General features: G+C 31.2%; 1 protein-coding gene and 1 non-coding gene across 4 annotated transcripts in view; one reads left to right on the forward strand and one right to left on the reverse strand.

The window, feature by feature from the left end:
- The window catches only part of LOC114329496 (cell adhesion molecule Dscam2), a 1,422,998-nt gene that overhangs the window by 1,161,995 nt on the left and 233,615 nt on the right, over window positions 1-27,388 (forward strand). For all 3 annotated transcript variants that reach the window (XM_050654329.1, XM_050654330.1, XM_050654331.1), the window contains exon 13: window positions 19,050-19,169. In XM_050654329.1, the coding sequence (XP_050510286.1) occupies window positions 19,050-19,169 (120 nt within the window). The remainder of the gene's footprint in view (window positions 1-19,049; window positions 19,170-27,388) is intronic.
- On the reverse strand, window positions 1,343-1,416 carry Trnat-agu (transfer RNA threonine (anticodon AGU)). Its single transcript has one exon. It is a non-coding gene; the product is annotated as a tRNA-Thr (tRNA).

Below are 27,388 nucleotides of genomic sequence, written 5' to 3' on the forward strand. Positions count from 1 at the left end.
CATAGTGTTTACAATAATTATTGTATCAAATCTTTTATTTAAGAATTTATCATATAAGAATAATGTCCACAGATCTTGGTTAATTTACTTTTCTTTTCTTTTATGACAAAAATATATAATTAGAGTTAACCCTTAAGTACTAACATCTTAAATCAATGGCGCAAACACTAACTAACCGCCTGACAGACGGGTTTCACATTTTATTGGTTATTTTTCTTTTGTTAAATATTATAATGCAAAAAAATATTTCGATGACTTACTGACAGTATTATTTATCTAAAAAACACAGTAATTGATCTAGTTTTTTTGTATTTATTAAAATACAAAACATTATAACAGGAATGGAAGGATTGTTTGTGTGACTTTTTATTCCTGAAAAAAAGTGTGATAAAAATGAAACAAATTAAAGAATCTTGATAAAAATTTATTATCGAGTTAAACAAAGGGTAGTAAACATGAAAATAAATAAGATTTTAAAAAATATTAAAACAAAAAAAATCTGACAGGCACTAAAATTTGTACAGTGTAGCAATGGTAGTCAGTGGCAACATTTTCATCACAAATTGATCCCACTTCGCTTATGTCATCTTCTACCTCATCAAGTCATTTCAAAAGAGTTTCTTTATAGTCTTTGTCCCCTTATTTGAACTTTTTGACGAACTGGGGCACATTATGTTTAATCACGAACTGGGCACAAACACTAACACCCCGTCTATTAGACGGAAATCACACTTTGAGTCTAAATATCTTTCAAATAACAACCTGCAGCAAATTGCCGAATTCAATACTAGTAAATAACAACCCAACTTGAAAAGTCATAAACGGATGACCTTCAAATTTTTCTAGGAAGGGAAATATCCCACTTTCAACAAACGATGCCGTCTGAGAGACGGTGTGTTAGTACTTAAGGGTTAAGATATGATGGCTGAAATGGAAGAAGGGGAGTCTTGTATTTTGCGACAGAAAGGTTTCCATGAAACTAAGAGGAATAGTCTTTACAACTGCCATAAGAATAACTACTATGATGCAAAAAAAGGATAATATATTTAGGATATTATTAATGAAAATCTTATTTTCTTATTATATTAGAGGAACTCAAGGGGTGGCACCAATTAATGACAAAGTGAGAGAGCATAGGTTAGGATGATAATCAAACAAAATTTACTATTTAGTTAGAATTTCATAGTGATGCCAATAAGTAGATAACGGTAACCGATCATTCAAAGGATATTTTGTGATTTTATTTAAACGAAATAAAAGTAAACAAATTATGAGCTACAAATAATTATTTAAAAGAAGTTAAAATTACAAAAGCTCACAAAAAACAAAAAAAAAAACAGAAAGGCCCCGGCGAGATTCGAACTCACGATCTCCTGTTTACTAGACAGGCGCTTTAACCAACTAAGCCACGGCGCCGTTGACACCGTTTTAACCTGCACTGGTTGTAGTGTCCACATAAAAAAGAAGCATGGGTATTACCTAGCGTTACCAGGTGTCCCGATTTTTGCGGGACGTCCTGATTTTCAAGGGTCTGGGAACGCGTACCAATTTGTACCTGATCGGGACACTAAATGCCCCGATAAATTTCACCAACGGAAACCAATTCCAACATGACTTGCAGTGATTTTTTTATAATAACTATGTTATAAAAAATAAGGCACTCCAAAAAGACAAAATCGAATGAAAAGTATATCTAATTTTAAAAATTTTTAATGAATTTTAATAATAATAAAAAATAAATAATTTACTTATGTCCAGCTGCACCAACAAATAAACGACTGATTTTGATTACCCGTTTATTTTAGAATATAATTGTCAAAAAAACTGTCAAATTAAAAACATAAAAATTTTCTTGCACGATTGATCATTTTTGACTGTTTACCGTGACAGATTTTACGTCAGTAGGTGACATTTACTAGCAACTCGACGGTAAGTAATCCAACTCGACGGTAAGTACTCCAACTCGACGGTAAGTAATTCACTTACCGTCGAGTTAAAAAATCTCCTAATTTTAATTTATTTTTTGAAAGAATAAAGAAAACTAACGAATTATTTATTAATATTGAAACTTATGGTACAATTTGTTAAATTATTTAATGAAATCCCACTTGTTTGGGCTGTGGTTTCACTTCTAACAGAAACTCCTGCAGAATCGCATACATTAGTGGTATTACTAGTATTGCACAATATTTTTTCGGCAAAATCTATTTTATTTTGAAGAGAATCTTCTACATAGCTTTCTGCCACTGTCGATGAACGCCAACCTCCATGACGCTTTAATCCGAGGACATCAACACCTTTAGTAGCCAAAAGCGTTGTTGATGTCCTCCTGAACGAATGGCCAGTACCTATAGTTCTCGGGATTAGGCAAATTTGAGAAGGCCAGCCCCCGATTGTCCCTCTCCCTATTACTTGAGCACAACATTTTAATTTATAATAATCAAAATTGTACTTAAAATTATTGACAACTAAATAAAAACTCAATTCTCCATTGTTGTTATGCACCCTAGTTACTACCTAACAACCAAAGTATCTATCTTGATAAAATGAATGAAACTAGTCAATATGACGAAAATGTTTAATTTTATAATTTATAATGGTATCAATCGTGCAAAAAACGTTATAAGCATGTCGAACGTTAAGGGTAACCGACCTCAGACAATAATTGGAGTCGTCACCCCGCTCCTCCTCCAAACAATAATTGTCTTCGATCGGTATAAAACCCTTACCGTTCTCCATACTTAATATACTATAACGATTCTCCCAAAAATAGTTATTTATGATATAAGTGTTAAAAGTACACGTTTAAGGCACCCATGTGAAAGTTGGCAGAATGAGCGAAGCGAGTTCTGCAATTCACATGAGTGCCTTAAAAATGTACTTTTTAACACGCATATCATACAATATTTTTTCTACAAACGTAATTACAGGACAATATCTACAAAAACTTTTACTTGAACTTGACTGACATTCCATTTTTATATTTTTTTGACATTACATCAAAATTGTGTATACGGTCAATACGAACTGCAGTGCCTTAAAAATTTTAAAGCACTAGTGCCTGAAAGTAACATTTTTAACGCTCGTATGGAGTGTTAAAAATTGCATTTTTAACACGGTTGTAAAAAATTATAATTTTAATCTTTTTAGAAAGAAAAAAATAGTGTTCTGTTATTATATTTGATGGTAAAAAATTTAATATTTTTCGGGAGAATCGTTAAAATTTCTGTTTTTAATCGACAGTTTTTTGACAATTAGGTAGGTATTATATTTTAAAATAAGCGGACAATCCAAATAAAAAAATCAATCGTTTATTTGTTGGTGCAACTGGATATTAATTTACGAATTTGTTTTGTAATTTCGCCTGATTATTATTATTATGTAGGTAGGATTAAATACAGATTATAGAAACATGTAGTCCAGTAAATGAACGCGAAATACGGCGAGACCGTGTAATTTTCAGGGTAAACTCCAAATTGGATGAAAATTTGGACTTAGGTTCTATAGTCGATTCGCTACTCTGAGACACAACTGTCTACACTACAATCACAATAAAGATGCACTAGAAATAAACAAGCACGAGGAGCACTCCCAAATCATTATTTGGGAGTGCTCCTCGAACATTCAACGCAGAGTTGCCAACCCCAGCACAGAGCAAAATTGTAGATATACTTGAAAAAAACTGTAGAAAACTGTAAATATCAAATTAAAAAACAGTAACTCTACATCTCAATCTTCTATGACACTTGACAGCCCAAAAAAGAAGAAGAAATGACAGATGACAGGTTATTTTGTTATATGTCAAAATAAAGTTGGCTAAAACCACGGGCGAAAAAAACAAAAACTATTTTAGTTTTATTTAAAAAATATAATACATAGTTTATAGAAACATAAAACAACATAACTAAACTTCTAAAAAAATAATTAAAAAAACTTTATTCTAGTCTAGATCAAAATATATCTTCTCTAGGAGAAAACGTGAGAAACAAGTTTTATTTAACTAATTCAGTTCTATACAAAAAAGCAACTGTAAGTTCTAAATCTAAATAAAAAAATAACTATACATTTTCTACAAATTTCATTTTGTTCAAGTCACTTTTTTGTGCTTAACAGAACTTAGCAACTAGCATCTTAAATAAAAAACTGTAGATTTTGATGCCTAAACTAAAAACTGAGAGAATTTACAGAAAACTGTAGATCTACAGTTAAAACTCTAGGGTTGGCTACATTGGACAACGTGTCTTGGTTTGTTTATTTCTACATATTATTGTGTAGACAGTGATGTGATGAGTTCGAGTTTGGCAGTCAAAGCGAGAGGATATACGGCCGGTGTGCTTGGCGATAAGGTAAATTCGGAATCGAAACCTATCACAATAAAAACACCGGTTTTTAAAAGACCTATCGTTATCGATAATCGTTAAAGATAAAAAGTGTACTTGTGTGAATGTAAAAAAAGACTTTAAAGTGTAAGTATATAATAATATTTATATTAGTGCTGAGGATAACATCTAATAATTTAATTTAAAATGGCCAGTGGCGGAACAATCCGAAAGGAAACCAATAGAAGGAACGAATATAGTAGCGACGAAGAATCTAAGAATAAAAAATATAAAGGGGATGATTTGTATTTTGAAAAGAGTAATATGACGAGACGAACACCGAATAAAACCAACGATACAAATGAAGAGATAATAATAATGATGCGGGAAGTTATGTGGAAAAATGACGAAATGATGGCAGAAATAAGAACCATACGGAAAGACCAAAAGGAAACGATGGAATATATTAAAGAGCTAAAAGAAAAAAACAAAAAATTGGAAGAAGGTTTGAAAATGGCAAACAAAAGAATAGAACAATTGGAAAAAAATAGATGGAGAAATAATATAGTATTAAAGGGCCTAACACTGGATCCTAACGACAGAAAACCAGTAAAGGAGTCAGTAGAACACTTCATAGGAAGAAATCTGAAATTACAGGTCAAACTGAGAGGAGCGGTGAAGATCGGAGATCAAATTTTTGTAGCAGAAACGGAAAACCTAACGGATAAGCTAAGTGTACTAAAAAACAAAGGAAAACTGAAGAATCTACAGGGACAAAAGGTGTATATAGAATCAGATTTAACAAGAAAGGAACGGGAAATACAAGCAAAAATTAGGAAAATGGCAAAAGAAGAAAAAGACAAAGGTAATACTACGAAGATAAGATATATGAAACTGGAGATTAATGGGAAGGAGTGGAAATGGGACCATAATAATGAGAAAATTATACAAATTCACAGAAACGTCGGGGAAAGGACCCCAAAAAAGTAATAGAAAATATTGAGACCGGACACACAACAATGACGACCAAGGCAATGAATGGGAAAAGCGATAGGGAAAAAGATGATGCACAGGTAAACAAAGATGAAAATAAAAAGAAGGGGAAAGCTAGATTGCAGAAAAAAGGAGACATAAAAATGGAAACATGGAATGTGAGAAGCATCAATGGAAAAGAGGAAGAACTGGTAGAAGAAATGATAAAACAAAAAATAGAAATACTAGGAATAACGGAAACGAAGATGAAAGGAAAAGGTCTTAAGAAAATACACAAAGGATATTGGTTGCTTTGGGTAGGAGCGGATACAAAAGAGAGAGCAAAAGAAGGAGTCGGGATAATAATTGCACCGAATAGACTACAACAAGTTATAGAAGAAACATATGTTAACCAGAGAATATTATCGGTGAAAATGAAACTGATGGACGAAGAAATATGGACAATAATAACAGCCTACGGCGTAAATGAAGATGCAAGAAAGGAAGAGAAAGATACATTTTTCGAGGAGCTCCAAATGCAAATTGATAATGGGGAAGAAAACATAATTGTAATGGGAGATCTAAACGGTAGAGTCGGAAAGAACAACAGCGGAATAGAGGAGTGCATGGGAAAAGAAGGAGAAGAAATACTAAACAGAAATGGTGAAAGAATAATAGAAATATGTATGGAGAACAAACTAGTTATAACAAATACAAAATTTAAACATAAAGAAGTACACAAATACACGAGAGTACAAGACAGCAGAAACGAAAAATCAATCATAGATTACTTTTTGCTAAGCAGCAACAAATGGAAAAGAGTACAGGATACGAAAGTGAAAAGAGGCTCAGACATTGGCAGTGACCACCATCTAGTAATAATGAGAATGAGAACAACAGAAGAAAAAGAAGAAAAGAGAAGAAAGGTAGTAAATGACAAAATAAAAGGTTACAAATTAAAAGAGAAAAGATATAAGAAGAAATTCCAAGAAAAGTTAGACAATACCCTGAAAGGTAGGGCAAAAAATACAAATATAGAAGAAAAATGGGAATATCTAAAAACCAGCATAATCAAAGCAGCTGAGGAAACTTGTGGGAAAGCAAAAATAGCAAATACTAACATGAGAAGAACGGAATGATGGACGGAAGAAATACGAGAGAAAATAAAGAATAAAAAAGACAAATGGAAGAGATACCTAAGCACAAAACACCCAGAAGATTACGAGGCATATAAAGAAAAAAGGAAAGAGGTTAAAATAGCGGTGAAAGCAGGAAAGGAAAGGTCATGGGAGAGATTTGGACAAAAAATAACAAAAAATTATAGGGAAAACCAAAAATTCTTCTACGGCGCATTAAAACAACTCAGACAAAAGAAAGAGCACACGATGCCGAATATAAAAGACAAGAATGGAAACGTACTAACAGAAGAAAAACAAATAATGGAAAGATGGAGAGAAAATTTCAAAGAGCTAACTCATGCAGACACGGACAACACAGGGGAGATACAAGAAAGGAATGAAGAACAACAAGTGGAATCCATAACAAGAGAGGAATTAGAGAAAGCGATAGAAAGAGTAAAATTGGGCAAAGCACCAGGCAAGGATCATATCACCCCGGAAATGATAAAATTCATGGGGACAGAGGGAATGGATAGCATGAAAGAACTAATGAATGATATCATAAATAGAGCAGAATTACCAAAGGACTGGAAGAAAGACATTATACTACCAATACACAAAAAGGGAGACAAGAGAAACTGTAATAATTACCGAGGTATCACCATATCAAGTATCCCTGGGAAGGTTTTCGCAAGAATAATAGAGACAAGAATAAAAACCCAAATAGAAACAACTATGGAAGACACACAGTGTGGATTCAGGAAGGACAGAAGCACGCAAGACCTAATATTCACATTAGGACAAGTAAGTGAGAAGGTAATCAAGAAGAATAGAGAGATACATATGTGCTTCATTGACCTGGAAAAGGCGTTTGACAGAATCCGAAGAAAGGACGTATGGAAGACACTAAAAGAAAGGGGAGTCGACAGACACATAATAGAAGTAATAAAGGATATGTACAAAAATAATACAAATACAATAAGAACCAATAACGAGGAATCCAGAGAATTTACTACAATTCAAGGCATCAAACAGGGATGCGTGCTGAGTCCACTGCTATTCTCAGTGGTACTGGATGAAGCGATAAAGAAAGCCAAGAGAAGAATGAAAAAACTAACATTAGGATACTGGCAAATGAAACGGACTCAACTATCGGAGCTACTATTTGCAGACGACATGGTATTGATAGCAGAAACCAGAAAGACTTACAGAACAATCTTGAAATTCTAGTAGAAGAACTATCAAACATAAATATGAAAATTAATACAGAGAAAACAAAAACAATGATAATTTCAAATACAAGGAATACACACGCAATAGAATTAGACGGGAAACAACTAGCGCAAGTGGAATATTTTAAATACCTAGGAGTAATAATCGAAGCAAATGGTAAACAAGACATGGAAATAAACGAGAGAATGGGACGAACAGGAAGCTTATTTAACGCTATGAAAACAACATTTTTGGGGAAAAAAGAGATACCGGAGAAAGTAAAAACGGCAGTCGTTAAATCAGTAGTTAGACCAACAATCATGTATAGCAGCGAGACATGGACATTGACGGGGAGACAAAAATCCAGAGTCAATGCTATGGAAATGAGATTTCTGAGGAAAATAGCAAACAGAAAGAGGACAGACAAAATACGAAACGAAACAATTAGACAAAACCTAAAACTGGAACCAATCAATGAAAAAATAGTGGAGGGACAACTAAGATGGTTCGGGCACGTGTGTAGAATGTCGAACGAGAGGCTTACAAAACGAGTGTTCGAAACGAGAGTGCAGGGGAAAAACAAAAGAGGAAGACCAAGAGTTATGTGGGTAGATGAAATCAGGAAAGAAGTCGAGAAGAAGGGATTGACATTGGAAAGTGCAAGAAACCTAACGCAAGATCGGAAAGCATGGAGACTACAATGCCAAACTCAACTCCACCAGCCTTACACCTAAAGATAGAAAGGCTTAGGACTAAGTAAGTAAGTAAGTGTAGACAGTTAGGGGTCGCCAACTTCTTGAAAATTTCAAGATCTTGTCTTGGTCTCGTCTTGATTTCAAGACAAGATCAAGACAAGAAGTAAGTTTAGATTTCAAGACAAGACAAGAAATTTTATGTTAATGTCAAGATTTATGGTCAAGAAAACAAGAAATCTTGAAATATCTTGACTAATAATGAAAGATATAAGATAACATTATTTTAACATAACATAACATACCTACTTATTTTAATTTATTGAACACTTTTTTTCCTCAGACGATTTACAAAAATGTAAATTAAAAATAATAATGACACTTCCTAATCCTGTTGAAAATAAAATTACAAACTATATTTTATTTTAAATAACAAATTTAGTACATTTTTAAATCGGAATTGATAAGCCATGAATTAAGGCAGATAACACTTCTCATGGAGTCAACGCCGAGCCGATTTCTGCCCTTAGTTATTGTTAAATCTGCGCTTGAAAATATCATTTCCGCAGGTACAGATGTTGCTGGCGTTCCGAGAAAATCCTTAGCCATTTTCGATAATGACGGGTAGATATTTTCGTATCTTGTCCACCAATCAAGTATAGGTATTCTCAGAATCTTCTGACTTAGGCTCATTTATGTATTTTTCAATTTCATACTTACCAAGATTGTAAGCTATCATTATCAGCTTTCTTAACCCATTTAGCGCCAAAGGTGCGAAAACGCACCATTTTTTTTAGAATTTTTTTTGGCAATTCGTTAATTTTTTTAAATCTTTGTATTTTTTAAGCAACCAGTAACTAAATTTAATTTTGTTTAATTTAGAAACTCATGCTTTCATCACAAAAATATTTTCTAAATGTCCGACATTTTCAATCCTTCGTCGCAACTTTATTTTTACTGTAGTAATTTTATCGGCATAACACTTTTGTGGTCAAATAAATTAAAACATTATTTTTTTAACCTATTTGTACACCAATTGTTATAAAAATACAAAAAAAAAATTTCTGAGTCATCAAATCTCGTGTTTGAAAATAATGGTTCTATAACTAACCATTGGCGGAAGTCGACATTATAATCCTGTCTGATCAGGAATAAGTTCAAGGTGATGCACAGGCAGTAATTTGTTGGGATATTTCTTTATTATGTGTAAAAACACGTATCCACTATGCTTGCACTGCGAGCTCCTGCAACTGCTCCACATAGTGGACACGTTTGGCGCTCCCGGGCTGTGCAATTGTGTGCAATCTGCCTCGGCGCTCCAATCTGGGGCGGTTTGTATGTAAGGAAGCGCATACCGTATCGATTGGAGCAGTTGCAGGGAGCGTGGAGCGCAAGAAGTTCGTGAACATAGTGGATGGTTGGCGCTCTCGGACCATGCAACAGTGTGCGCTCCGCCTCAACGGTCCAATAGGTGGCGGTTTATATGTAGAGGAGCGCATGCATGTAGATTGGAGCAGTTGCAGGGAGCGCGGAGCGCAAGAGGTTTGTAAACATAGTGAATGGTAGGCACTCCCGGACTGTGCAACAGTGCGCGCTCCGCCTCGGCGTTCCAATTGGTGTCGGTTTATATGTAGAGGAACGCATACCGTATCGATTGGAGCAGTTGCAGGGAGCGCGGAGTGCAAGAGGTTCGTGAACATAGTGGATGGTTGGCGCTCCCGGACCGTGCGACAGTGCGCCAACGACCGTGCGGCAGTGCCTCGGTGGTCCAATATTACTAACATAGTGGATACGTACCTTTAGAAAGACGGGTATTCTGGTATTCAGTTTTGTTATAATCTAGGGTGGGGGAGGGGGGCTCCATAAGGGAGTTTGTGTAGTGTTGTAGACAGTAGACAATATGTCGATTTGTCGAATTTAGGTATGCAACTGGCACAGTGCAAGATACAGGATTGGAAAGTGTAAACTTGAAATGTCTAAAATAATTTCTAAAAAGGATAGAGGGCCGTTCGACTTCGTTTTTAACAAAGAAGCTGAAGAAGGTGTAGGCAATGTTCTAACCATATTATTTTTGTTTATAAAATCTTCCAGGTCCATTTACACTCTAAATGTTTTAAGACTTTTCACAACTAATAAAATTCTGTATTTCAATTTTTATATCTCATTTCCGCCAAAGGTTCGAAAACGAACCATTTTGTTGTTGTGACACCTGCCATTATCAAAGTGTAAAAAAAATTTTTTACGAATGTTTAAGTTTATTTTACTCTAGTTAATCAAATATATTACATACTATTGCAGTATTTCTTTGCTTGGCGGTTAATGGGTTAAATAGGTAAGTAATATCTACATCAAATTCGTTATCATCTTTTCTCAGACTAAGTGCTGGCTCTGGTATTGGATTCTGTAGATCATTCTGGGATTTATTTGGGATCTAAAGTAGTTGGCTTTAAATATTTCTTCAAATTTTTGTAATGCCTCTGATTGTAGAAGTTTTCCCAAGATGAAGAAGGAAAATGCCTCTACGCCAGGGCAGATAAATAAAAATGAGCGATTTCAGGGTAAAAATCAATACAGGTATTTGAAGGTGCTAAATCGTAGGGGGGACATAGTTAATTAAAAATACATACAGAGGTACTCGCAAATCAACCTCAGTTTTTTATAAACAAAGGCTAAAGTCAGAAAATATGGTTTTTTGCCTGTAGCATTTTTTGTATCATGTTTACAGCAAAAGTTGTATTATGTAAGTTGTGTATCATAAAAAAACAATTAATTTTAATTTTGATTAGTTAAAATTGATAAATAATTAACCGAGATAATTGCAAAAAACCACATTTTTTGCACTATTTTGTAAATGTTAATAACTTTTACTAAATATGACCTAAGGAACATATTGTACCTTAATTATGAGGATATTATGTGCCCTTACTAGAGTGCAAAGTATCAAGAAGATCGTTTTGTTAGTTTACGAGTTACGTTAATTGTTTATCCAAAACATTGAATGTTTAAACATCTATTGTTGCCCAAGGGGTATTTTCAGAGCTTTTTAGCCAAGTGGAATGAGTTTTTAAAGACTCAAACTACTAAGAAATTAAAAAAAAAATGATACATTTATTATTTAAATGCTCTTAAACAAGTCGTTTAATAAATAGCGAGTTTTTCCTTATAAACATTTAGAATAACTTTGTTATTTTTCACGACAAATAATTATAATTAGTTGTATCAGAAAAGTGGTAAAAAACACACATTAAAAACTAAAAATAAACTTTCTATGACCAATAATACCCAACTTATACTTTTTTTTTTGAAAAATCATATCTGTATTGTTTATAAATATTAAGAGTCGAAATTTGCAAAAAATCATAATAGACATCTATATTTTACATTGCAATTAATAACTACAGTATATATTGTATTTAAAATGAGTAATAACCCTTTAAAATGAAGGTACTCGAGCTGACTTGACTGGGACCGTGTGATGGGGGAAGGATCTCTGAGTCCGCTTTCGCGCTTCGAGATTTTGGTATTGAAAGTTCAAATTGGAGCACTTGAAAATTTTTACAATAACTCCGCTTCCAGAGACCGTAGAGCCTTCATTTTTTTTTAAATTGGGGTAACTGGACGAAATAATAACGACTAGCTAATTTCCATTCACCGGAAAAATCGGGAAATTCTGGAAAATGGACTTTTTTATTCAACATTCATTTACAACGTTAACACTAATATATTTCAATAAATATTTTCATAGCATATTATAAATTTGTAAATAAATAATAAATGTACAGTATATATATATCTTTATATATATATACAGGGTGGTTCATCGTATTTGCCTCGGTCTCTGTACGGAAAACGACTTGATATTTAAAAAAATATTCTTGACAGCAATTTACAGGGCAATTAACACTACAATCTAAAACTAATGAAAATTATACAGGGTGCTTCAAAAAAGAGGGGTATATTAAAGTTATATTTTCTCTTATGGAACACCCTACTCGTGAGCCATTTTTGAATTTTCCTTAAAAAAATAAGCTATATTTTTATAAGGGTTTCCTACACGTAAATACATGGTGTTTTGATTTATTTCAAGTTTTATAAGAATGTAAGGTTTAAGAAAAAAAAATTAATATCTACGAATCTAAGAATCCGTGACAAATTTTTTCTTGGATCTTTATAATAGACTATTCAGCATATTGGAACAGATATTTATTGTAATAATATTTATAATTATTTAATCGTACATTTTTAGATTTAAAAATTAATTAAAAACAAAAACATTCAACAAAACTGAAAACATAAACAAAAACATACCTCATTATAGGGCCAAAACTAGTTTTAATGTGTATCTACAAAAACACATATTAAGTATGTGTTTTTGTGTTTTGTGTTTCTCCACAATACACCAGGGTAGAAAAATAAATATGAGCGATTTCAGGGTAAAAATCAATACAGGTATTTGAAGGTGCTAAATCGTAGGGGGATATAGTTTATTAATAATACATACAGAGGTACTCGTAAATCGACCTCATTTTTTTATAAACAAAGACCAAAGTCAGAAAATATTAGTTTAGCATAGTTTACAAAATCTCAAGAAGATCTGTTTGTTAGTTTACAAGTTATATTAAATGTTTATCCCAGACATCGAATATTTAAACAATCATTGTTGTCCAAGGAGTGTTTTCAGAGCTTTTTGGCAAAGTGCAATGACTACTTTAAAACTCAAAGTACTAAGTAAGTTAGAAAAAATAATATATTTATTTTTTAAATGTTGTTAAACAAGTCGATAAAAAAATGGTAAGTTTTTTCCTTATAAACAATTAGAATATCTTTGTCATTTTTTCTGATAAATAATTATAATTGGATGTGTCAAAAAGCTGGTAAAAAAATGTACATTAAAATGAAAAAAAAACTTTCTAGGACCTATAATAGCCAAGTTATACTTTTTTTTTGAAAAATCACATCTCTATTGTTTATAAATATTAAGAGTTGAAATTTTTAGAGCATGGTAATAAATATCTATATTTTATGACAATCGATAAGTACGAACTATCTTCTATATAAAACGAGTAATAACCCTTTAAAGTCAAGTTACTCACGCTGACTGAGCTGGGACCGTGTGATATGGAAGAATGTCGGAGTCCAGTTTCTCGCGTTGAGATTTTGCTATAAAAAGTTCAATTTGGAGCGCTTGAAAAATTTTACAATATCTCACCTTCCAGACAACGTAGAGCCTTTAATTTTTTTTGGGGTAACTCGACGAAAGTATACCAACTAGCTAATTTTCATTGGCCGAAAAAATCGGAAAATTCTGGAAAATGTATTTTTTATTCAACATTCATTTACAACGTTAGCACTAATACATTTTGATAAATATTTTCATAAAAAATTATAAATTTGTGAATAAATATTAAAATATAATTATAGTATGTATACAGGGTTGTTCATTTTATTCGACTCGGTGCCTGTACGGAAAACGAATTGATTTAAAAAAAATTCTTCATAGAAATATACAGGGCCATTAACACTACAATTTAAAAATAATATGAATTATACAGGGTGCTTTAAAAAAGAGTGGTATATCAAAGACATATTTTCTATGGAACACCCTACACCTGATGAAATTTTTGAATTTGCCCTTAAACAATAAGCTAGACTATACCTAAGTGCAGGGTGTTTTGATTTATTTCAATTTAAAAAAAATGTAATGTTTTAGAAAACAAAATAAACAGGTATTTACGAATCTAAGAATCGGTGACAAATTTTTTTTGGATCTTCATAATAGACTATTTAGCATATTTAAGCAGATTTTTATTGTAACAAAATTTATAATTACATGATCGTACAATTTCAGGTTTAAAAATTAATTGAAAACAAAAACGTTCTCAAATTGAAAAAAAAATGTATAGATTATAATTATTGATCTTCGTTAATTCTACACAGTTTTTGTACAGGTTCATCAATTTCTTCCACATTATCCATAATTTCTTAAAATAAATCAATTGTACCGAGCTTTGCATAAATTGCAAATATGATACTGATGAAAAAAGATGCTACAGCCTTTTGACAGTTATTATAGATGACAAAAGTGAAGTTGAAGAAGATTTGTTTAAAAAAATTAGGGATAATGTTTAAGAAATTAATAAATCTGTACATAAACTGTGTATAATTAACGAAGATCAATAATTATAATCTATACATATACATTTTTTCTTAATTTGAGAATGTTTTTGTTTCCAATTAGTTTTTAAATCTTAAAATGTACGATCAATGGCCGGTTTCACCAACGACGAATAGTAGTTTATTCTATGATTAAAGTTATTCGACCAATAAACTGACATATCTCCATTTTACTAACGTCAAATAAGACTTATTTATTTATCAAAAAAATACTTACTCTTTGACTAAATTGGCAAGTTAATCTGACTGTAAATATTTAGAAGAAAGTAAATTCGCCAGTTTCACTTTAAATTATTAAAATTATATTGAAACAAAATATAAGCTTAAACATCTAATACATTTTATTGGACGAATAGCATTCATTGATTTATTTGTTGTTGGTGAAATTGGACCTAAGTAATTATAAATTTTGTTACAATAAACATCTGTTTAAATATGCGAAATAGTCTATTATGAAGATCCAAGAAATAATTGTCAACGATTCTTAGATTCGTAAATATTTATTTTTTTCTAAAATTTTACATTTTTCTAAAAATTTAAATGAATTAAAACACCCTGTACTTAGGTATAGTCTAGCTAGCAGCTAGCATATTGTTTCAATTTGAGCAATTCAAAAATTTCATCAGGTGTAGGGTGTTCCATAAAAAATATATCTTTGACATACCACTCTTTTTTGAAGCACCCTGTATAATTCATATTATTTTTAGATTGTAGTGTTAATGGCTTTGTATATTTCTATGAAGAATTTTTTTTAAATCAAGTCGTTTTCCGTACAAACACTGAGGCGAATAAAATGAACAACCCTGTATATAAATAAATATATAGGTACATACCATAATTATATTTTAATATTTATTTACAAATTTATAATATTTTATGAAAATGTTTATCAAAATATATTACTGTTAACGTTGTAAATAGAATGTTGAATAAAAAAATCCATTTTCCAGAATTTTCCTATTTTTCCGGTCAATGAAAATTAGCTAGTTGTTATTCTTTCGTCGAGTTACCCCAATTTAAAAAAAAATTGAAGGCTCTACGTTCTCTGGAAGCTGAGATATTATAAAATTTTTCAAGCGCTCCAAATTGAACTTTCTATAGCAAAATCTCGACTAGAGAAACTGAACTCCGACATTCTTCCATATCACACGGTCCCAGCTCAGTCAGCGTGAGTAACTTGATTTTACAGGGTTATTACTCGTTTTAAATAGAAGATATTTGGTACTTATCAATTGTCATATAAAATATAGATATTTATTACCATGCTGTAAAAATTTCAACTCTTAATATTTATAAACAATAGAGATGTGATTTTTCAAAAAAAAAAGTATAACTTGGCTATTATTGGTCCTAGAAAGTTATTTTTTTCATTTTAATGTGCATTTTTTTACCAGATTTTTGACACAATCAATTATAATTATTTATCAGAAAAAATGGCAAAGATATTCTAATTGTTTATTAAGAAAAAACTTACCATTTTTTTATCGACTTGTTTAACAACATTTAAAAAACAAATATATTATTTTTTTTAATTTTCTTATTACTTTGAGTCTTTAGGTAGTCATTGCACTTTGCTAAAAAGCTCTGAAAACACTCCTTGGGCAACAATGATTGTTTAAACATTCGATGTCTGGGATAAATATTTAACATAACTTGTAAACTAACAAACAGATCTTCTTGAGATTTTGTAAACTAATAAAGGCACTTAATTACCTTATGATCAAGGTACAATAAGTTCCTTACAACCTATTTAGTAAAAGTTATTAACATTTCCAAAATAGTGCAAAAAACGTGGTTTTTTGCAATTATCTCGGTTAATTCTTGATGGATTTTAACTTGTAAAAATTTAAAGTAATCGTTTTTTTGTGATACACAACTTTCATAATACAACTTTTGCTGTAAATATGATACTAAAAATGCTATAGGCAAAAAACAATATTTTCTGACTTTGGCATTTTTTTATAAAAAAATGAGGTCGATTTACGAGTACCTCTGTATGTATTTTTAATTAACTATATACTCCCTACGATTTAGCACCTTCAAATACCTGTATTGATTTTTTTCCCGTTTTTATTTTTCTACCCTGGTCTACTCTACTTTATGCCTAGGATACAAAATACGGACTACATATACAGTATATCCAATTAGTTTTGTTATGGTGTTTCAGTATTTTATCTCTCGTAGCTTAAATGCGGTAAATTAATTGCCAGTCAGTGGCGTCTCCATCAATTTTATTATAAAGTTCATGAGCCCTATATTTCCAGTTTGTCTAAAAGTAAGTGTGCTCCAATTACCACCAATGGGAGCGTGCAATATATTTCCCTTTCGAGTATTGAAGAAAGTGTTTAAAAGCTTCTCAGTTACTGACAAAATTTACTAATCAGAACCCATTTTTTATCTAATATTACATATATAGTTAAAGCATTTTTTACAATCAAATCTCATGTTAGCATCTCGAAAGTTGAATGCCATTTTATAGGCACATCTAATTTTGGCATAGTCATCTTACAATTTATACGGCCTCGCAAGCACTGTTAGGTTTAAGTTGCATTTGCCCTGAGTTTTTGATCTTTTTTGACATTATATTTAATTTTACTTACAGTAGAGTTGAAATCTAAAGCAGAATCATTCATATGATTTTCTACTTCGATCTAGCACTCCCGAATCATAATATACAATGTATAAACTTTGTAAATCATAATTTGGGATTAACAATGTACATACATTGTAAATTATGATTTGGGGGTGCTCCTAGTAACATTTGACGTGTCTTGGTTTGTTTATTTCTACTGCATCTTGATTGTGAACTTAGAATAGTAGTGTTTTCCCCGTTTTATCTCGGTTAGCTAGGGATATTTTGTCTGTACAAGCGACATCCGTGTCAGTCGAGCGGCTTTTTTCTGAAGCAGTATAACGCGCAAGACGGGTTAGCATGTAGTTTAACTATCGTTTAACTTAATTATCACTCTATCAAAACAAACACCACAGCACTAATGCTACTCACGTTGTAGTTATATAGGCAGTTGTCGTTCTTCAACTGTAGTGACTCCAAACTAACTCACCGGTGGCGGGGTAGATTAAAAATGAACGATTAAATATTATTGGGCGCCAGGTTCCTTCATTGCCAGCCAGTTTTAACCGATAACTATAACTCATTCCACAAATGAAGCAAATGGAACAAATAACAAGACACAGGTAACATACATACAGCTTTTATTTTCCTATGATGTAATACTAGGGGTTACAAAGTTGTCTCACAACATTGAATGCATATAAGCAAACTATTTAAGTGATTAAGTGACATTAAATACCTCAAGTATATATGAATACTGATTACAAGTGTATAAGTGACAAAATCATCTAAATATTGTACTTTAAAAACCAATACTCCCCTTCCCTAAGTTACAAACAACTCAGAAAAAGATAAGGTAATAATTATTGACGATGATATTTTAATTTAAAAGATGACAAAATTACCTTAGAATAATACATCCATTAAAATCCAATAATTAAAATCCAATATTTCACTCCGATAGGTTATATATGACTTAAAAATCTATATTCCCCCCATATGCTACATACAACTTAAAAAAAATGATAACAATAAACCTGGTAACAAAGACTGGAAGATGTTCCTTCCTCAACACGCACGAATTTCAGGTAACGCGGCGTATATTAACCAACTCTAGAGAAATTATTCGATTTAATATAAATTCGCTTCATCACATACAGCAAAATAATTATTCAACCGTCCAATATAACGTTTAGGTATAACAGTATAACATCCTTATGTTCCGCAAGAAAGCGACGTTTCTTTTCACTTTAGATAGATGGACTAATACAGAATGACAGAATATCAAAAATGAATAACCATTTTCAATTTCGTTGCAACACGAAACTATAGCCGCATCATATTCTAGTTCAATCAGAGAGTGCAGCAAGCACCTCTACCGGTTTCGAAACCTATTAATCTCCCATCAGGAGGCACACATGGGACGCTCTCTTTGACCCAACCAGGACAAACCCCGGCGTGCATTTACGGATTGCAACGAACGAAATGGCAGGGATGCCCTAGCGGCAACTGCTATCAACAGACTAATGGCTTATGGCTTGCAAATTTTAGAAGCCTCGGAGGTGTAACCAGAGAAGGTTCCCATTGTTTTCAATCTGGTGGGATGTAGAGTAATATTTTTAATATTATTTTATGTGCTATTAGATTGAAAACTTAGTCTAATGACAGAATAGTTTAATAACTAATACAGTTTATTAATAATAATACTTACTACTAGTACCGGCAGTAATTGTAATCAGGGAAATTAAAATTGGCAACAATGCAGCTTTTTATTCTATGGGACAATTTTAACATTATTTCGTCAAGTTGGTGAATTTTATTCCAAAACCCAAAAATAATGCTATGTCAAAGCTTCTACGAGGGTATCTTTAACAAGGGGTACCTAAACCGTATAGAGTGTGGTAAATGTTCCCAACCACGATGGCACCAAACAATACATGTTCTACTATTACCGTTTGCTTTATCTAAATTATTTTCGATGTTGTTTCAGTACCGCCGAGGTGGCTAGTTGAGCCGGTTGATGTCAGTGTGGAACGCAACAGGCATGTGGCTCTCCACTGCCAAGCTCAAGGCGTTCCTACACCCACGGTTATATGGAAAAAAGCAACAGGTAACTACTAACAGATATCAGTTGTTGTAGGGTGGCCGGAAAATCCCTTTACAGTAGTGAATTTTACTACATACACAGGGAAACAATAATAACGCAATTTTGATTGTGAGTCATTTATTAATTATTTATTTATCCAAAACATCGGTATGCATGCCTCCATTGGCCCGACAAAGAACATAAAACTTTACGAAAACCTCAAAAAAAAAAAATAAAGGAAGGATAAAGAAAGGAAGAAGAAATTTACAATTCTACATCCCCTCCATTTTACTAAAATGGACGGGATACCGCCTTCTCGGGGTGAAAAAATTCAAAGTAAGTTTGGAATTGGATAAAATGACTAATTCTAAGCAACCTTTCTTCACAAGAGTTATAGAGTTTTTTCACAAAGTTAATATTTTTCGAGTTATTTGCGAGTGAATACTTTCATTTTTAACAAAAAAAAAAACATGTGCTTGGATGGTTTTTCGTAAATAACTCAGTGTATTTTATCGAAAAAAAATATTCTTAGCAAAAATATAGCCTATAAAAAAGTGAAACAAAATGGTGTATGCCTGAAGTCTGTTGACTTAGTAGAAGCAAACTTATAGCTAATGAGAAGTAGGTTCTTCTTCGTCAAATTAAAAATCTATAATTTCAACGTGAAATAACCAAAAAAACTTCCACTTTTAGGGGAAAACTCATTACAACTTTTTTAAAGTATTTAAAAAAAGGTTTATATTTGATTTTTTTTTAAGTTCCAACATTAAAACTAAGTGAGTTATGCTCAAGATATTGTTGGTCCCTTTTATTTTTTGGTAAAAAGAATCGCGAAAATCACCCCCTAATTAGCATCCCAAATAAAATTAATCGTTACCGCCTCACAAATTACTTTGCTTATGTATTGTGTATATGATCTGTAAGTTTCATCGGTTAAAAGTGCTTGTTTTTGAAAAGGCTGTAGTTAAAATGGCTTGAACGAGTCACTAATCACGAGTGTATGTAAATTTTGAACAGTCATAGCATAACCAATTTTTGCCTACCAGGAAAACCAAAATCCAAAATATTCAGAAAAGCAAAACTTACATTTTATTACTCTTTAAGATTTTTCGTATTACTAACAATATTTAAGTTATTTCGAAAAAAAATTGTATTTTTTCAATATTAGATTTTTTTTATTTTAAAACCAATTTTTTCCAAAAATGAACACTTTGAACCAATGAAACTTAAAGATCAAATATAAATAATACATAAGCAAAGTAACTTGTGAAGCGGTAACGATTCAGTTTATGGGGGATGCTAATGAGAGGGTGATTTTCGCGATTCTTTTTAACAAAATATAAAAGGGACCAACAATATTTTGAGCGTAACTCACTTACTTTTAATGTTAAAAGTTTTTTTAAAAAACAAAAATAACCCTTTTTAAACACTTTAAGAAAGTTGTAATAAGTTTTCCCCGGACTGTGCTCCGTTTTTGGTTATTCCACGTTGAAATATTCGATTGGGAATTTGACGAATAAGAACCCCCTTTTTATTAGCTACATCTCCGCTTCTACTGGGTATACAGACTTCATGTATACACCTTTTTTTTTCACTTTTTATTAGCTATATATTTACTACGAATCTTTTTTTCTATAAAATACTTACTTATTTTGACGTATTTTGAATGTATATTTTTTTACCCCTGCGAAGGGGGTATTCCCCTCCATTTTTATAAAATGGAAGGAATGTAGAATTGTAAACTTCTTCTTATATAATAATAGATAATTTCAACTACCTATTCCCAAATTTTAATCCTTCCTTTACTTTTTTTGGGGTCAGATTGTTCTTTGATCGGGCTACATTGTCGCAACACAACTTGACACGACGCCGTGTTCGTATGTTCTTCCGTCTCATGTTCGGAGTTACTGATATAAAAGCGTGGCGAACTCCATTTCGCAAGTCCTCATTCGAAACATATGTGCGTTTTCTACCCTCCGCTCTTTAATAAAAGAGCGTATAATAACAGTGCATTTCCGGCGTCAAATCTGGACTTCTTGGAGGCCAAGGCATTGATACAGGACATTATGGAGAACCTCGTCCAATCCATCGGTCCTGGAAGACTTCATTCACGCGGGTGCAGACTGTTAGATCAAAATGGAGTGGAGCGCCATCTTGTTGAAAATTAACAGTGAGCAGTTCTCTGAGCTCTCAATTGCGATTCATACTCAGAAACGACAATAAATATTGGCGCGGTGTTGAAACATTATTATTATTACTGTAAAGGACTTTCCGGCCACCCTGTAGCTATATTATAAATTATAGCTAATTATAAAGTGACTTGTTTTATAAACTTTTGCCTACATTAATAAAAAAAAACACTTTTCTAAAACTACTTTTCATTCTTAAAATAGAAAGAATGGCAACCGTGTTACACTAGTATACCCCCCTTTAAGATAGACAAAATACCCTTACTCACAGAAACCATTTTTTTTTCTATTTTTTTGCGTTTTATATGATAAAATAATAAGACTAAACCCAATTGTAATCCTCAAATCTATTCCACTGACGGATCTAGATATTTGCCTTGGGACGGGAAATTTGCCTTGGGGGAGAACTTCCAATGAAACACCAGCCAAAAGATATAAAAAAGATAAACTCAAACTACAAAAAGACATAAATAAATAAACTTATATGCATTAAGTTCCCTTATACTCTGGGCTAATTAGCAAAATTCATGGAAAAGTTATTTACCAGCAATTTTATTGCTGGAATCGAATTATAAGATCCTATATATTAATAATATAGGTATGCAAAGTCCGCAGATAGTGTGCTACTTTTTTTATAAACAAAATGGCGCCGACAAATCGTATTTTTTTCAATTATAGCTCTATAACTCCGAAGATTATAACTTTACAACCAAAACACCTTAATAAAAATTCACCGCAATTAAATTCTGCATAGAGATATGTTTTTCACGATTTGCTCCGACGAAAATTTTCCTCGGAAAATGCGGGTTTTCCTAACAAAAACTCTAATTTTCAAATAAAGTTTTAGGTAAGTAATTATTAATCAATAATTAAATGACTTAGTAACATCAAAGCTTTCTTGGTATAGATTGTAATTCCAGAAGCTGGTGAAAATTAAACGAATATTTTAGCAACAATTCAATTGTTAATTAACAAATTACGATCGCAATAATAACCAAAATAATCATGATACATTGATCAAACTTATAAAGATTATAAAGATGAGATGCTTATTTAATATTTTATCGACAAAATACAAATTTTTCTTTTTTTTGCATAATCTTTAAATTTTGAAAAAAAAATAGTTATAATACGCTGGTCTAATTAGTAAAGTACAAAGAAAGGTTATTTACCAGCAATTTTATTGCTGTAATCGAATTACAACATCCTATATATTATTAATATAGGTATGCAAAGTCCGCATATAGTGTGCTACTTTTTTTATAAACAAAATGGCGCCGACAAATAGTATTTTTTTCAATTATTGCTCTATAACTCCGAAGATTTTAACTTTACACCAAAAACACTCAAATAAAAATTCACTCCAATTTAATTCTGCACAGAGTCATGTTTTTAACGATTTGCTCCGACGAAAATTTTCCTCGGAAAATGTGGGTTTTCCCAACAAAATCTCGAATTTTAAATAAATTTTTTGGGCCAGTAATTATTTATCAATAATTATATAGCTTGGTGAAATAAAAGCTTTCTTGTTATAGATTATAAATTCAGAAGCCGGTGAAAATGAAACGAATATTTTAGCAACAATTCAATTGTTAATTAACAATTTACAGTCGCAATAACAACCAAAATAATCATGAGACATTGATCAAACTTAGAGAGATTATAAAGATGTGATGCCTATTTAATATTTTGTCGACAAAATATAAATTTCTCATTTTTTTGCATAATCTTTAAATGTTTAAAAAAATTGTTATAAACAAATTAACATTTCTCAGAAATTGTTTATTCTATTCTAATTTAAAAAAAATACTTAAAATGCGTATTTCATAGGTCTTGAAAATGAATGCTTTAAAAAAAATTTCCAACCATTTGCAAAAAAGTTATGAAACAGCAAAGTAAATATACCAAATCTCCGTTGTTTATAATTTGTTTTAATTTTAACTATTTAGAATGGGAAATAAGCCACAATATTATTAAAAATGATTTTTATTAACGTTTCGTTAATAAAATATAATCTACTTGTTCACATTTTGTTTTAATTGTTTCAAAGCTTAAAAGTTAGTCTATGGTACAACCTAATTACTCACAAAGAATGTCGAAAATTAGTGCAATGGTTATATTTTAATCAAAGATTAAAAATACTTCTTTTTGTAATTTGTAGCGCAAACGTAGGCCTGATACAGAGTCGGAGCTAAAATGTTCACTCGAAGCGACTGACACGCAGCATGCATTATTTATTAAAAGTGTACATCACGCGGCCGGCCGTCGCTCCGAGTGAAAATTTTAGCTACAGTACTGTGTTACTCTACTTTCGCGCGTGTAAATTACAAAAAAATATATTTATAATCTTTAATTAAAATATAACTATTAAACTGATAATCGATATTTTTTTGTAAATAATTAGCTTGTACTTTAAACTCACTTCTACGCTTTGAAAGAATTAAAAAAAATTATAAACACAGTAGTAATCGTATGTTTATTTTGCTATTTCATAACTTTTTCACAAATGGTTGCAAAAAAGTTTTAAAGCATTTATTTTAAAGATATTTATAATGCGCATTTTAGCTATTTTTTAAAATTATAATATAATAAAAACTTTCTGAGAAACGTTAATTTGTTTATAACTATTAACGTTAATTTATTTTAAAACATTTAAAGATTATGCAAAAAAATAAAAAATTTATATTTTGTCTACAAAATATTAAATAGACATCTCATCTTTATAAGATTTCAAAGCTTGATCAGTGTATCATAATTATTTTGGTTATTATTGCGACCGTAAATTATTAATTAACAATTGAATTGTTGCTAAAATATTCGTTTAATTTTCATCAACTTCTGTAACTATAATCTAAACCAAAAAGGCTTTTAAGTCACCAAATTATTTAATTATTGGTAGATAATTAGTTATCTAAAACTTTATTTGAAAATTAAAGATTTGTTGGGAAAACCCGCATTTTACGAAGAAAATTTTCGTCGGAGCAGATCGGAAGAAACGAGTCTCTATGCAGAATTTAATCACGGTGAATTTTTATTTTGGTGTTCTTGTTGTAAAGTTAAAATCTTCGGAGTTATAGAGCAATAATTGAAAAAAACACGATTTTCGTGCGCCATTTTGTTTTTAAAAAAAGTAGCACACTATCTGAGGACTTTGCAAAGCTATGTTATTAATATATAGGATCTTATAATTCGATTCCAACAATAAAATTGCTGGTAAATAACTTTTCCCAAAAATGGTCTATTCTCCGATAATCAGCCCAGACTATTAATATTTCTAACTAGCGCGTTTATTGGGTTGAAATTGTCATCTGTGGTTTAAGTTTCATGTTAGTATAGTATAATTGATCCAAAAGCTGACATAACCCAGACATCCAAAGTGAACTTTCACTTTGGACCCATTTTATAGACTTCAAAATATATCAAATTCCACTGTCTTGTTTTTAGTCACATGAAATACGTCAAACAATGAAAAAGAAGTATTCCGGTTGTATTCATCATTATACAACTATAAACAGAATAATTCAATTTTGACGTTACGAATTATACTGTTACAAATTATAAGAGTTACTAATTGTCGGTGTTACAAAAAATCGCCTTACGAATTGACGATTTGTGAATATTGATTCTCACGAATTTGGTTTTTTGGATTCTTTTAAAATATGATTAATTTTTCAAACTTTTCGAAATTAAAACACACCAAAATCGCTCATCTATTTTCTCGCCGAAAAGTAACGGAGGACAAATACCTGAGTTGTGAAACAAAATATTCACCTATTGAGTATTTCAGTTTGTTTATGTTTTGTTTCTGGCTATTCTCTTTATGTATAAATAAAACAGTTATGATATATTGCAAATATTTTGTTTTCTTTTTTATTTGTCTTCTTATAATAATATTCTTTTTTGATCTTTTTTTACTTTTTTATGATGATCATTATCCGCCAATGTCCATTTTAGTCCAAGTAATGAAGCTTAATATAGGACAACACCTCGCAATTTTTACAGAATGGATCGATTTGCTTGAAAATTTGAGAATAAGTAGTGGATAGTCCAAGGATCAAAATCTATATGATGCTAAAAGGCGCTTTTACGATGGGGGTGGTTGCTACCCCATCTCGGGGGTGGAAATTTAATATTATATTTTGACTGCAAAAGTTCATAAAATATTCATTCTAAGCAAAAAATGTTCTATACATTTTTTTGATAAAATTAATAGTTTTCGATTTATTCGCTATCGAAAGTGTTAGTTTTTTATCGAAAAAATCAATGTTTATCGATATAGGCTCATTTACAATTCATTTAATTTTTGCCGTAGAAAAAAATATTTCAGACCAACTTCTTGAAAATTAAATAACCTACAATTTCATATTTAAAAATTTTTTCGTATCTCTGATGCTAATCTTTCCATTCTGATGAAAATGCATTTTTTACCAAATTACAAAAATTCGTTATTCGCTTTTAACTCCAGTTTTATAAAAAATAATCATTCTAAGCCAGTCAAACTTCTATAATCTATTAATAATACATAAACAAAGAAGGATACATAAGGCCAATGACTGAAAACACCGCTAACTGACATTATTATGCTTCCAATTGGATTTCTCCATTTTTTTTCATAAAAATATATTGATTTTTTAACCGTAACTTTTTTATTTTTTTTCTTAGAAAGTTTGGTAAAAAAATAAATTTGTAGGTTTCTGCATGATCTTTAAGCCTATTAATATTAAATTTTTCTAAAATCCTCAGTCGCAAAAAGAGGTGACTTTGAAAGGGTTGGTAAAGGTGGTTTTTGCATGTTGTTACAAGTTTTAATTGTCCACTCAGTTTTTGCCATAGAAAATATTTTTGCAAACTATTTTCTTGGGAATTAAATAAGCTACAATTTCATATTTAAACATTTTTTTTGTATCTCTGATTCTAATTTTTCTATTCTGAAGGAAAAGCCACTTTTTTCCAAACTACAAAAATTCGTTATTTGCTTTTAACTCCATTTTTTTTAAAAACTAATCATTTTAAGCCGGTTAAACTTTTAGAGTCTATTAACAATATATAAATAAAGAACACCAAATACGATCAATGACGAATTTTAATTAGCGTGGTGATTAGGGAGTTGCTTTCGATCACTATTTCGCTGAAAAAAATAGGGACTGACATTCTTTTCATTATAAGTCACTTAATTTTTGAGCTAGAGTCCCTTGTTTTATTTCTAGAGATAGAGGCTTTTAACTACTTTAAATTTGTTTGAATAAGTTATCCTCCAAAATGCATAGTTTTCCCGTCTTTCGACTTTGAATCTACAATATTTAGCATATGACGAAGAAGAGCTAACGTATAATAAACTATAACTCGATTACTGTTGGTCTTAAAGAAAATTAAGAAAAGCGGTTTATTTATTTTTTCAAAAGGTACATTTTTATTGAGTTGTTTTGATAAAACGAAAACTTTTGGAGTTATTAGCAGAAAAATAATTAAAAACATTGATTCTTTCGATATAAACCTACTTTCGATAGCGAATAAGTAGAAAACTATTAATTTTATCAAAAAAATTTATGGAACGTTTTTTGCTTAGAATGAATGTTTTTACCAACTTTTGTGGTCAAAATATAATAAAAAATTTCCACCCCCGAAATGGGGTGGCAACCACCCCCATGGTAAAAGCGCCTTTCGGCATCATATAGATTTTGTTCTTTGGACTATCCGCTACTTATTCTTAAATTTTCAAGCAAATCGATCCATTCTGTAAAAATTGCGAAGTGAAAAGCTTCGGTTCCTGGACTATTTCTAGGAATGTGAATAATAATAATAATGTTATATTATTGGTCCGTCTTCTAGATTAAAAAATAAATAAATATTAAAAAAACAGAAATGAAGCTACAATGTAATATGGTCCAAAAAAATAGACTGCAAAGAAAAATATCAAATTTAAATTAACCAGCACAGCCAAAAGACACTGATAAAGTACATATTAATTAATTGATGGATTCGACCGTTACTTGATGGAAGTTCATTTTATCTAACAATAAAACACTGAAAACGTTTGTTTTCTATACTTCCACA

Source organism: Diabrotica virgifera, chromosome 6 (genome assembly GCF_917563875.1).
Source record: "Diabrotica virgifera virgifera chromosome 6, PGI_DIABVI_V3a".
Lineage (NCBI taxonomy): Eukaryota > Metazoa > Arthropoda > Insecta > Coleoptera > Chrysomelidae > Diabrotica > Diabrotica virgifera.